The following is a 13,538-nucleotide window of genomic DNA, read 5'->3' on the forward strand; positions in this document are numbered from 1 at the left end:
CTTTTGTTTCTTATTCACTGAAAATTACTTCAGGAAAGAAGGTACTTACAGAATTCAGTGGTAGAAGTGGCAGTGATACCTGGATGCTTGCGTTGCCTAACTGAAGTGTGGCTGATCCCTTAAATCTAAATCACCAGCGGGGGGTGGGGGTGGGGGGTGGGGAACAGCAAGTCAACTTTTTCTGTACACTTCTAGGACTGTTCATTAAGTCATTAATATGATAGCAACAGGTTGCATTAGCATGTGCTTGTATCCTCATGATGCCAAGTCAAATCTCTCCAGTGAGGCATATGAGCATGAAGAATTATTTTTTTTAAAGTTCCTTTTTTTTGTAGTTGTACATTTCTAGGATACTAAAGTCGCTTCTTGTATTATGAAAGAAGCATTATATGAAGTGGTACTGTCAATATCCTATTCTGCAAGCTGCAGAGGACTGTTTGTTCCGATGTGCTATAAAAAATCAAGAGCTATAAAAAAGTTTGCTTATATATGTGTTAATTGTCTTCCTAGTAGACAATCCTGTCTCTTCAATGGTGAAGACATAGAGGTGAAACTTTTTTTACTCAAATGCTACTCTAAAGGATCTAAACCTGACAATTTTAGTGATGACAAGTAAGTTGGGTATTTAGTCTGTAAAGTACTCGTCTGTACCTCTGTCTGTTAGCTAGGCTTTTGGTTGGTTGGGGTTTTTTTCCAAAAAAAAACGTAATTTATCTGTGCTTCAGCACCACCATTAGGAGAATGTTGGGGTCATGGTGGTCTTGGTTTAGACAGCTTTGCAGACTTAGGGAATAGAACTTGAATCTGTAACGTGTAGAAATGCATGCTACTAAGGAAAGGTAAACGCATAAAATACAAACTGTATTGCTTTTTTTAAATAAAAGCAGCCTATTAAAGCTAAATAGGAATTCAATGTTTATTAAAACCCAGTGTTTTATGTTAGCAATTCAGCGTGCAATACAACAAAATGCAGACAGAAAACATTTCTGAAAATAAACACACATTTATTTGCTCCAACTGTGTAGGTCTAAAAGCCGGTGAAATCTTGCCCTTCAGTTAGAGAGGAGAAGGGGGCTCTTCACAGCTCCAGCTCAATTTCTTAATTTAATCACAAAAATTTAAATGCTGCTTGGTTGTTGATTATACACTATGAATGGAAAAAAGGAAAGGTGCTATTCAACCTGCCAAGGAACCCACTTTCTCTCTCATCAACCAGGCAGCCTGCAAAGTTTACAAATGCCAAAAGTAGTTGTCAGTCTTGATACGTTACTGCTTCAGGTGTTTTGGACGAGATTGGAAGCTGCTACAGATCCCGCTTTGCCAGGTACATACAAAACATTATTCTTGTATGAGTAGGGAACAATGCGCATACGGCACTTCAGAACAATGTGCTTGTACTGAAAGGGTACCGCAGCTGCTTTGCTGCTGTATTCTTACATCACCACTCCTGAAAGGGTGGGGATTCTGGAAAAGCGAGGCGGGCACCTAGCTGCTTTATATTCACTGCCTAAATGCATTCACACTCACCTGAAAACATAGGTTGCTGGGAACACGGCCTACAGTGTCACAGGATTAAAGGTTTTGTTGTTGTGTTTCCTGTGAAGCTCAAATACGTTGCTATGTCAAAACAGCTTTGGGACTTCAGCCAAAGGCTTGGGGTCTTGAGGATCTAGATTGGCAGGCAAGCGTCATGTAGTCTGTGTTCTATACTGTATGAAATTTTGATAGTTAAACTTGACTGCCGTCAAAATAAAATGCTTGGTTTGTGACAGCATCAATCTCCTTGTCTTTTGGCCAAGTAGAACATCTTCTGTCTCACTATTATTAATCCATCCTAGAGACAGACACTGCATTTTGTCATTATCTCAAAAGACACTGTTTACTGCTACACTAATAGATCAAAACTGTGCGCTGCACTTGTAATTAATGTGATTCAGTAATGGCACATCAGTATTATGTACTCATCTAGATTAATCAAGAAACTGAGCCAAGTAACAAGAATGGGCCCTTTTAGTACAAGAATTCAGTGCTCCACCTGAGTTTTTAATAACTTTTTTCCAGCTTTTGCAGAAAATGAGACTACTAGAGGTAAACAGGTAAGGACAGTTGTCAACACACACAAAAGTGAATCTTCCTTGTGCTTCAGAATTTACAGGAGGTCAGCAGAGGCTGTCACAGCAGTGTCTTTGAAAAATATAGTAGCGCACTTCACAATGCTAGATATTTTAAAGTTATTGTTAGTCTGCCATGGAGTATGCAAAAAAGCTATAAATCTTTAACATAACGATTTTCAGCAGAGCTTTAGCAGCTGTGTTTATGATCTTTTTAGTGTTTTACTATCATCATGCACAAGAAAAGTCAAAGCTGTCCTGGTAAGACGAACTTCAGTAGAAGGCAAAATTACAAACCAAGGTGCTTTATCAGTGGAAATAGTACTTTGATTACCCTATGCATGCTGTAGCATTTAATTATAGAGTAGAAACATTACAATTTCACCTCCTGCTAAAGGATATTATGTTGATTTATTACAAGTTGCTTGAAGGTAATGGCTGCATCTGATCATGTAAACCAGCAGGAATCCTGTATTGAAAATATGTTACTGAAGTCATGCAAAATTTACTTTTTTAGAAAAGATTATTGGCACTTTTTGGCGTTCCTCTGAATGTGGTTTGCATAATAAATAATAAAGCTTTCCACCCAATTCCTAGTCATTCCTACCTACAGTAGTACGTTCCGGATCGATAATATGCTGACAGAGAAATGCAAGGTTATGAAGTTGATTAGCACGAAGTTCCAAGAAACTGATTTGTTTGCTGTACTGTCAAAAGGAAAGGTTTTAGTCATCCATAACCAAAACTTTATAAAGGTGTATAGGTAGTTACTCGCTAAAGGGCAGTCTGATAAATTAATAGCTATGCTTTGATTCTTAATTCCAGTTCACCTTCATGACAAAGCAGCCATACTCCTGTGTAGCCATCCTTGTTTGGAGAAACAAATGGGAGAAATGCAACAATTTTCCCTCTTTCTCGCCACCTCTTCCTTTTTCCCCTTGACTTTACAAGCTCATCGTTGCTTTAGCCTGGAACGGGGTGGTTTTTTGGTACACGTGTGTGTGTGTTCCAAATTACACCATCTTTACTTCCTATAAACCAGGCTTCGAAGTCCCAGCTCTCCTTTCATGCTCTGTGTTCAGAACCTCCCATTTCTGCAAGTACGCCCGCAAACCAGAGTTGGTACAGCGGCCTGCACCGCTTTGATTTCATCCCTTTTGGAAGGTCTGGTGCAGCACCTTCCTTCTCTTGTTTGCTTCCCTTACCCACGCTGCTTGCTTCTCTTGGCTTCATATCCCTTTTCAGTGGAGTCAGCGGAAGCTGCACTGACTTTGTTCTTCTAACTGTATTTGTTTTTCCTTTCTCTATGTTATCTGCCAGATTTTTCATTAAGTGCTGAACAAAGCTGCAAGTTGTTTAAGACAAGGGCTGTGTCTTTACTTAGCATGGACCCTCAGTGTGTTTGAGAAGGTTAGAGCCTGCTGTTCTGATCTCCTCTGGCATTTCTGAGGTGCAAGCTGAGAGAGAGGAGTTCCTTAGATTTGTGGAAATCCTCTTCCCTTTACCAAATCTGGGCACTTTTGAGGTCAGCAGGGTTGGTTTGCTTCCCAGCGCTTTCAGCTGCTCTCCTGGGGCTGGCCTAGTTCCAGCCAGCCTGGGTTAAGGCTTGAGCTCTGGGGGGACTGGATTCAGAGTCTTGTCTCCATGGAGACAAATACCACACAGCAGGAGCGACAACAAAGGGTCAGGGGAAAGAAAACACCTGGTAAGAAAACATTTTTCTCCTCTTAAACCTTGCTCTTAATTGTGTTTCCACTGGATGGCCTAAACCTTTTAGTCCTCCCCGCTTTCCTCCATGATTTCTAAATACTTTGGCAGGATCCAAGGTAGCAGCAGTGGCTGGGGAGTGCAGGATGGTGGAGGTGGAGGCAGTGCCCAATGACAGCCACCGCTATGCAGCTCTGAAACTGTCCATGCTTCTTGGGCATTGATTCTGTTGTGCTGTATGTTATTTTTCATCCTTCCTTGAAGCCGGCTCCTTCCCACGTCCTATCTTTCCCTCCAGTTAAGGCCCTGGAATTCACAAAACCTGACTGCCAGCATGCTGTTCCATTTGCTCTAGTTTCAGGTCTGCATCTGAATGAAAAACTCGTAGACCAGTTTTAGGCTGATGTTTCATATGCTGGGTAGTGTGACGTATGATTAGGCACCAATAATGATTTTGGTGCCAACCTAATATAAATACTTCCCTTATCTTTACATGAGGAACCAGACTTTTAAAATTGCATGCCTAAAATAATACAGCAAATCAGTGTCAAAACTCAAATGATGAACCATTTCTCCAGGCACAAAATCTTTGAGTCTCAGGGCACTCAGTAATTACTAGCATTGCACAGATCTTTCATTTTGTTCGTAAATCTCTTAAGCACAGGATAAGGCTATTCAGTTATTTTTAATGAGCAATATACTATTAAAATCTTACACATCAATTAGAAGTTTGATGTAACCCTCCATGTTTTATTAGCGCTTATAATACCAGATCTGTAGGAGAAAATAAAGGCAGAAGAAAAGGATTGCTTGAGGAATTACTTGCAGCTTTATCACTTACAAGCTTTTTACCTAAATATAATAGTAGTTCTTGTAGATACAACAGTGCTTTGAGAAGGAGTAATTAGCAAAGCTAGTAATCAGCAAATGAATAGGCTTGCATAAATACTAAGCCTACGTCCTTTGCTTTTGCATCATCAGCTCTGGCACCCTTCTCCTCAGTCTGCCTGATGCTGAAGCAGGGCGAAGCAGGTGAGGAGGGCTGCAGGACCTGTGGGTTGCAGCCTGCCATGGGTTTTGGGAGGTCCTGTCCCTGCTGCACCAGTTTCTCTGGACTTAATAGAGAAACTCCGCCAGCTTATTGCAGTGGTGTTGGCCACATAACCAGTGGGTACTGTTTAATGATGCAGAATGTTACTAAAAGAAGCCGTCACTGTAGAATTTTGTCTCATCTTCGTGTGAGACAGGGGCTCCGTGGCTTAGGATGAGAGAGGGGCAGGGATGGCCAACTCCACAAGTGATCCAGAGACAGGCAAAGACATGGAAGATCTGACAAAAGGCCTGGAGGAACAATGGGAAAGCCCCGAAGAGAAGAGTGAGAAGGCTCTGCTGCATTCACACCCAGAACAACAGCATCGCCTTATCTGTACACTGAAGAAAAAAGATGAGGCACAGGAATGCTGCAGAAGCCTGGTGCAGCTCAGCATGGAGGCAGAGAAACTGAGGGCAGAGGATGCTGTGAAAATGAAAACCCAGAGCCAACGGATTCAGCATTTGGAGGGGCACTTCATGGAACTGGCCAACAACCATGAAAAAATGATCCAGTTCAAGGATGAACACAAGAAACAGTATATGCAGCTGTGGGAGGGGAATAAGCACCTGTGGCAGGAGAACGAAGCGCTCCTCACCCAGGCCATTAGGCAGAAGGAAGCTGAAGTACTCCAGCTTGCTGCCTGGGCCAGAAAGCTCTCAAAACAGTTAAAACTCCTTAGAGGAGAAACGTGCTTATGAGAGTCACAGAGCCCAGGAGCAAGAAAAGGAGCTGCTAGAAGCTCACAGCCAGCAAGCAAGTGCCTATGCCTGGGAAGCCGATTCACTACAAGCCCAGCTGCAATGCCTACAGAAGCACCAGCTGTCGCAAAGGTAGAGTGTGCAGAAAGTCAGCGGAGGGCTCAGGGCAGCGAGCTGCGGGCCAGGCTGGAGCAGGCAAATGAGGAGAAAGAGCAGCTACTGAACCTGGCCATGGAGAGGGGCAAAGCTCTGCAAGATAAGCAACGGAAAATTCAGCAGCTGGAGAAGAAGCTGGAGACAGCAGAAAAAGCCAGGCAGAGAGCCAGCACACCCCTTGTGAAAGAGGCGGCAGCAGCGGCGGATGGTCATCTGAAGGTCCGAGAGCTCCAACAACAGCTGAAAAGCAACAAACAGGCGTATGACGAACTCACACTGCAGCTTGATGCTTACAGAAAGCACAGTACAGATTTACTGGCTAAAGAAAAAGTGCTGAACGTTAAACTCCATCATTTCATTGTGTAACTACAGCCTTCTCTCGGCAGGTGCCTCTGTCATAATGCACCGCAGCATTTTGCTCCTTTCCACGAGACTGTCTTCTGAGTTCTCTGTTATGTACTTACCAGCTTAAGACCTCCTCCAAGGACTGTTCTGTGGCCTTTTTTTTTTTTTTAATTATTATTTTTGTTACACTTTTACATAAGTAATCTCTCTACACTATTAAATCTGAATGGAGATTGTTGAACTAGTCAAACCTGTGACAGAAAGATTAGGGTAAATGTAGAAAGAAAATGTAAAATACGAATTCGATTTATTTGGTCCTAACTTCTGCTGTATCACAGATTTTCATCTTTTACAGTTAAAAGCACGTTATTTTCTCAGACAAAAGCTCAAACACTTAACCTTTTATGTTTGATTCATCCTTGAAGTTCAGCAGAGGTTGGGCATGCATCTTAAGAGGTAACACTGATGATCCAAGAAAGACATTCCAAGGAAGAAATCTCTCCTTGCAATATCGAAGCCATAAACAGTCACGATTCAGGAACTTAACGGGTGAAAACAGCAATACCATGCACCTGATGCTCAAGTGAATTACTGCGTATAGTTGTCTAAGCAGGTTACAGGTTTCTGTAGTTGTCTGAGTCTTATTTAATGTCATAGCATTATTTATAGCCTAGTTTAGCTCAAAATAAATTGTTGCATATTTTGGTGGTTTCAAGAGTCTTTGAAACACGTTCAGATTCTAAATGTTCTGCCAGTTTGTTTTCTGGTTTTATAGGTGTTTTCTGTAGAGAAGATAGAAGTAACCTGCAAAATGAGTGTCTGGCAACTTTTGACCAAAAAAAATCTTTCCCTTTCCTGTCAGCATTGGGATACGGAGGCATCCCACTCTCTCTTGCCTCTCTCCCAGTTGAGGATTTTTTTGGCTGCTGTGTTTCAGCTCTTATAACTCTCCAACAAAAAAACCCCAAACATGATGGGCCAAACAGCATCCCCCACCTGGGCTGCAGGCAGCGGTCTCAAGAGCTTTCCCAGTTCTTCCCCGTGTGTGTGTACCTTGGGGTAACTCAATGGTTTAGCTAGTTGTTTAGGTAGCTCTTGGTCCTGACCGTCTACAAAGCAGCAGCACGGCATCGAACTTGGTATTTATTGAGCTCAGTGTTCAGAAGTGGCCAGAAGCAGGCAGCCAGGGGATCCTCCAGATTGTGACCAGTTCATCTCAGGGACTTACTGAACCAGATGTGGTTTCTAAGTAGCAGCTGTCAACAGACTTGTCTGCTGGAACTCTGGACTCCCCTTGGACTCACACAAAGCCAGGTGAGAAGTACCTGCTGCCTGACGAACCGCAGCCTTTCTTTTGATCCTAGCTCCCTACAAGCGTCACTCCACGCCTGGTTTATAGACCACATCCTCCTACTTTTCCACCATCTTGTTCGCCGTCATGTCCCCATGCCACGTGCACATTTCATTAATCCAAATGCAGACATCTACAGGGTAAACACCAACTGACTCAGGCTACAAACCAGGCCTGTAGTCTGAGAGGAAGGAACACAGCAGGACTTGAGTTGCCTGCTCTGTTTTAATGAAGCCAATATGCAGTAAGGAGTGCCTGTTTTCCCAGTGACTACACAACAGCCTCAAACCCGGTAGTTAAATAGTTTAAATCTAGGCAGGGGTATGTCAGAACAGCCCCACACGTGGCTGCGTCTGGCGTGAAAGCCCCCCCACCGCCCACGGGGGACATCCCCCTTCCCTGCCTCAGCGGTGTCTGGGGGTGAAAGACAAGCCCCCGCCCACACACCCCCCCTCAGACACGCACCGAGGGATGCCCCCTCACACACAGCCCCTCTCACGCACGGCCGCCCCCTCCCACACACGCTCGCACTCCCCCTCACGTGCATGCACCCCCCCATACGGATGCACCTGCACACTCCCCTCATGCAGCCCACGCACACGCACCGCCACTCACCTGCACACCCCTCACGCACACGCCCCCCCCTCCCAGCCGCCACTTTCCCGCGCGCGGGCGCAGTGGCGAGGCGCCCCCCCGCCCCCCTCAGCGCGCCGCTTCCCGACAGGCACCGCGGCGGGAGCGCCGGGCCGCAGCCGCGCGCCGCTCTCCTCAGGCGCCGTCCCGTCCCGCCGGGCCCCCGCCCGCCGCCGCCATGCGCCACAGCCTCACCCAGCTGCTGGCGGCCTCCTCCGGCGGAGCCAGTGCCTCGGGCGCCGTCTGGCCGCTCGCCGGCGCGGGGCAGGCCCCGAGAGGGCGGGATGGCGGCGGGGAAGGGGATCCGGGCCCCGCGCGGCCCAAACAACAGCAGCCGCCGCGGCGGGAGGCGGGCGCCTTGGAGCCGCGGCGGCAGGAGAAGGAGCCGGAGGCGCCCGGTGGCCCGCTGGAGGTGTGGGAGCAAGAGGACTGGTTCCCGGGGCTGGAGCTGGGAGACCTGCTGGAGGCGGCCCGGCCGGACTGGGACCTGGACGCGGAGCTGAGCGGCTGCTTCTGTGGGGAACCGGAGCCGCTGCCCGCGCTGGGCCAGGGCCAGAGGCCGGCGGCGCCCGGGCGGAGGAACGGCGGGGCTGGGAGCCGGCTGAAGGCGGCGGCGGCGGCTCGGCTGAACCGGCTGAAGAAGAAGCAGTACGTGCTGGGGCTGGAGAGCCGCCTGCAGGGCCTGGCTGCTGAGAACCGGCAGCTGCGGGACCGCAACCGCGGCCTGAGCCGCCGCCTGCGAGAGCTGGAGCGGGAGAGCAGCTACCTTCGGGCCGTGCTGGCTAACCAGAGCGCTCTGGGGCAGCTCCTGAGCCGCTTAGCCGGGATCCGCGCCGGCGGGCTGCAGCTCAGCACCAGCCTCTTCAGGGACACGGGCAGCCCCCGCCGCCATCACCACCACCTCCAGCCTGCCGGCGAGAGCAGCGACCACGACTACGCCCTGCCCAGCTCCCGGCCTCCCAGCCGGGAGGAGGCGGCGGCGGTGACGGAGGCGGAGGAGGAGTGGGCGGCCCCCGGCGGGATTTGCCTCCACGTGGACCGGGATCAGGTGTCGGTGGAGTTCTGCTCCATCTGTGCTCGGCGGGCAGCGGCCTCCTTCAAAATGTAGGGTCAAGTACCTGCTGCAAGTACTCGTGGGGTTCTCACCCCTAGGGGCCTCGCGTCGTGGCGGAGGAAGCAGGCGATGGTGCGGAGGAAAAGAATAAATACAGTGGTGATGGGGTGGTATTGGGGGAGATGCAGAGGAGGGGAACCTGGCACCTAAGTGGCCAGGGTAACGGAAAAAAAATATCTCTTGAACGGCACGTTGGGAGCCAGATGGTGGCCTTGGTTAAAGGTCACGTAAATCTGGCATGTGGACGGTAGTGGTCTGAGCCTGTTTGGCCTAAGAGTCGTGCAAGGCTGTGTACAGCAGTGCGGTAATTATCGTGCAAACTGACACGCGCATATACATGCAGAGGTGCCGCCAGAGCCCATTTGCAGCACTTGGGTGAAAAGATCATGCCGACCTGATGCATGAAGGTGTGCTCGGTTCCACTTCGCAGTTGCCAGTAACGATAACACTACCCGGTCTTGAGTCAGATAATGTCTAGCCTGCTTATCCTGAGGAGCCGAAAAAGCTTGCTTAGAAAACCAAACCAAAAACTTCATTATGACATCGTCACTGGACAGACTTAAGAAAATAGTAGTGATCGGCAAAAGAAAGCATGCATATAAAATTGTACTGCATCTCAGTTATACATTACTATTAAAACCTCTCTGACAGTTTCTCTTTTAGGTGCTTGCCCTGCCAGGCTCCGTTGTGTAGGGGTTAAAGAACAGTCGTTTTCCACCTCGCAACCTGGTAAGGATCAATATATTCCCATAATGCGGTATCGAACAGCTTGCTTTGCTTATGCCAGTCGTCTTGTAATGACTGGTTCAGGAAATGATTTCTCTGGTCCTTGGCCTACTCTGCCAAAATGTTGCTAGCTCTGGATGGTAACTAATAGTGAAAATTACAATCGCATCGTTCTAATTAGCTGTTTTCCTCCTTTTCCTGCTATGCACATAGTAGCCAATACATGAGCTACATTTTTAATTAAAAAATAACTGTTTATGCCGTTTGAAAAAGGAATTTTCTATTAAAGTATCTGATGAGCTGGAAAGGGAAAATACGCTAGTAAGGGGGATGTGACATTTACAGCCTTTTATCATAGGGGACTGTCGCAGAAGTGTTAAGTCATTTGCTTTTTAAATGGAAAAAGAAAAAAGAATTTGTGACCTGTTGGCTTAAAATACTGTCAAGTGTTAGGGATGCACGGTACCTTTTAAACAGTCCTTCTCTAGCTTGCTCTAATTCATGATGCGGGGTTTTGCCTGACTAAACAGAACCTGAGCGCTGGTTATATCTGTACAGTGGAATCCTAATGTAGAGGAGTCACTTTTTTGCATGGACCTCTAACGAGAATTGCGGTTTGAAGAATGCAGTGCATCGAAGTAACTCGTTACTTTAGCTTCCCATAAGTAAATCTTTGTGCCCATGCACACTGAAATTCCTGTGTTACTTCAAAGTAGCTTTAAATTTTAAGGATATTGCATGTGTATGCATGTGCTTAATTTTACTGTAGAGTTCTTAATTTAGCCTCTTACAGTACCGAGAAATCTATAACTTTATATAATTAAGCACAGTTTGGAGATGAGCAAATATGTGTCTTGAGGCTAATGATTTGAAAAATGCTCCATAATTGACTAAGATAGGAGGAAAAATAGTCTGACAAACAGTAGCGTGTGTTTTCTTGTACTAGTTAGTGTTTCTCCCTATCACAAAAGTTGAGTGGGTTGTTTTTTCAGTTGTATTATAATGTTTAGGTTGTTTATATGTATGTCAGTTGGGGGAAGAAGGATTGTGAAAATTATAATATGTAAAGTGAGGTTTCACAAAGAATAGACTTGGCTAAAACAGTTTTATTTATTAACTTTTCTAAAAAAAGATTGTTTAGTGTTTCTGAAGTCTTGCTTACTAAAGCCTTAAATTTCATGTTTAAGGCTAAGTAGAAGGTGAAAGTGTTTGCTCCCAATCATTTGCTTTATTGGTGCTAGACCCTATCAAGTGTTCATCAGTATAAAAGGAGTTTGATTTTTCTTTGTGAAACATCACTGTATGATAAAGTATATGTGTATTTAGCATCCTTGTTTTTCTTTATGCTAAAGTGGATTCAGCTGTGTTGGGGCAGAAGAGACGGGACCAGCTGCTGGCCACATTTCCTGCTTTATTTTAAAAGGTAGTATAAGAAATGAGAATAAAGAGGTAACAGGGCTTTTGCTGTCTTTGGTTTTTTTTAAAGAAAAAAGGTTGAATGCTGGGATCATATACTGTCATCCAAGATGTATTTTTTTAAAATACAATATCCTATCAAACAGGTTTTACTCCACTGCGTGCAGAATTCCATCTGTTCAGGGTATATTGCCAGCACTAAAAGAGAATTAGTGGGATATGTGTTACCTTACACCTCTGTGGTGGCATCAACAGGACTGTTCAGTCTTAAATTGTGTAACCCTGCTGTAACTGGTAGGTTATACCAGTGCCACTGGAATCAGAGTTAATCATCAAGACATGTACTGACTGATACGCAAAATGGAAATAATTGAGTTAGATTCAGTCTAGGCTCAATCTGCCTAGCTCAGACTTCATGAACATGCTTTATTTTGAAGTTTAATGTGCTTGATGAAAAGGAGAGACACTAATGTAGCAAGTATGGGATGTTACAATGGCATTTTTACAGTTTTTCTGCATAAAAGTGTTTTTTTTAAGTTAACTTAAATATGCATTCTTTCTTTTTGCATTACTGCTAAACAGTAGGGGTCAGGGACATAGTTCTGTTATGAACCTGCACATCGCTCTAGTCATGAAACTACCTGTGAGCTGTGTCTGAGCGTAGCTAATTTTCTGACATGCAAAATGATGTATACTGGTACAAGAACAAGGTCAAGTCCCAAGAAAGTAAGTGGCTGCAGGCATTTCTAGTGCCTACTGAATCATATTTAAACCAAATAGAGGGGAGGAAGTTATCTGAAACTCTAACCAACTGTACTATCTGTATGGTGTATTATTAATGTAGCTTTTTGAAGTGGAAGCCTTGAAATGACATAACTTAATACTTGAAAATATATTGTAAATGTTTCTTTGTAATTATGTGCCATCCAGATAAGAATACGATATCATAATAAAATCAGACTTGTTGATCTTTCAATTTATGGGCTCAAATGTTTTTTCATCTTTTTTTTTTTCTCATTAATGCCTTACTTTTAAGTGAGTGGTTCTTTACATGAAACAGGAAAACAGAAAGGGGAAGATGCTGTTGCTGCTGTCTGTGTGGGTCATCAGTTGGAAAATAAGATAAAAGAGATTGGGGTATGCAAGAGAAATGTTCTTCCTCCTATTTCAAGTTAATTCTGTGGTGAGGACAAAACAAAGACATTATTCCTCGAACCAAAGATAGAATTGTACTTTGAGAATCACCTTGTATTTTACAGTTGTTTTTCCTTCTTAATATTTTATTGATGTGGAATCGCGGAGGGGTAGAATACTTGGATAAACGCTTCCATGGTCTATTGGCATCTTTGTCCTTTCTGTCCCATTTGTAGGTTCTGAACTTTGATGACTGGTTAATAATGTGCTGTTAAACCATAATCTTTCATCAAACTGTTATTTCCACAGTGAACACTGGAGTGAGGGTAACAGAAGGTTTGAGGGTGCTGAAAGGACAGAACACTTCTAAAGCTCCAGACTGAGCCATGCACTGTACTCTTTAATTTCTGTTAATCTTAAATGCTTTATTTGTAGTGAGCAGTTGAAAAGAGCATGCTGGCTTTCTAGCGCCCAGGCATTCTAGTGAAAGTAGTCTGCAGCTTGATAAAAAGCAACATTTCACAACATTGTTTCAAAATTTAAAAGCATACTGGCAGGCTCCGCCTTTCTGGCCTCCAGTTGTAGAAAATGCCCTGTTCAGCATTGAAATTTGTGTGCATTGAACTGTACGTACCACAGAACCAAGTGCCATCAGTGTTAAACTGCATGGCTGTGTTACCTTCATTTTCCAGTATTTCTCCACCCTGCAGTTGCTTGAAGACTATTTAGCATTTAAATAAGAAACAATTTCATGCTCAGTTCTGTTAGTCCTTTACAGTTTGATTCCAGTGCTGTGAGTCTTTGTAGCATTCTAAATTAACTTCTCTCCTCTGAAGAGGTTAGCACCTGCGAGGAGAAAACGAATCAGTGTTACTGCAATCCTAGCTGCCTGGAGAGATGACAGAAGAGTAAATGTAGGGAACCATATTCTAACGCTTGGCATCTTTTGGTACTTCCAGATGATCAGATTTCTCATGCCACTTGTCAAAACTGTAATCAGTTTTCCCTGTGAAACCAGATCTTTGGCAAAACACAGAGGCCTTTTTTAATTTAT

At 44.9% G+C, this 13,538-nt stretch overlaps 2 protein-coding genes across 3 annotated transcripts; both read left to right on the forward strand.

The window, feature by feature from the left end:
* The first annotated feature begins 3,755 nt into the window (after nucleotides 1–3,755).
* Nucleotides 3,756–7,857, forward strand: CCDC89 (coiled-coil domain containing 89). The gene is given in 3 exon segments (XM_037377545.1): nucleotides 3,756–5,582; nucleotides 5,584–5,728; nucleotides 5,731–7,857. Coding segments are annotated over 3 exon segments (1,029 nt in total). The 5' UTR covers nucleotides 3,756–5,099; the 3' UTR covers nucleotides 6,132–7,857.
* A 328-nt stretch (nucleotides 7,858–8,185) lies between these two features.
* CREBZF (CREB/ATF bZIP transcription factor) lies at nucleotides 8,186–12,326 on the forward strand. 2 transcript variants are annotated; one of them, XM_037377358.1, is made up of 3 exons: nucleotides 8,186–9,280; nucleotides 9,860–9,937; nucleotides 11,287–12,326. In XM_037377358.1, exon 1 carries the CDS (start codon nucleotides 8,273–8,275, stop codon nucleotides 9,200–9,202), a length of 930 nt encoding a protein of 309 aa, XP_037233255.1. In that variant the 5' UTR covers nucleotides 8,186–8,272; the 3' UTR covers nucleotides 9,203–9,280; nucleotides 9,860–9,937; nucleotides 11,287–12,326. The 2 variants fall into 2 exon arrangements, with proteins under 2 accessions (XP_037233255.1, XP_037233254.1); XM_037377357.1 differs by having other exon boundaries at nucleotides 8,186–9,937.
* Nucleotides 12,327–13,538: the final 1,212 nt, after the last annotated feature.

The sequence above is a fragment of the Falco rusticolus genome, chromosome 2, assembly GCF_015220075.1.
Source record: "Falco rusticolus isolate bFalRus1 chromosome 2, bFalRus1.pri, whole genome shotgun sequence".
Taxonomy (NCBI): domain Eukaryota; kingdom Metazoa; phylum Chordata; class Aves; order Falconiformes; family Falconidae; genus Falco; species Falco rusticolus.

Coding starts and splice junctions, on each gene's coding strand:
- CREBZF (XM_037377357.1), top strand. CDS start 8,273: ATGCGCCACAGCCTCACCCAGCTGCTGGCGGCCTCCTCCGGCGGAGCC.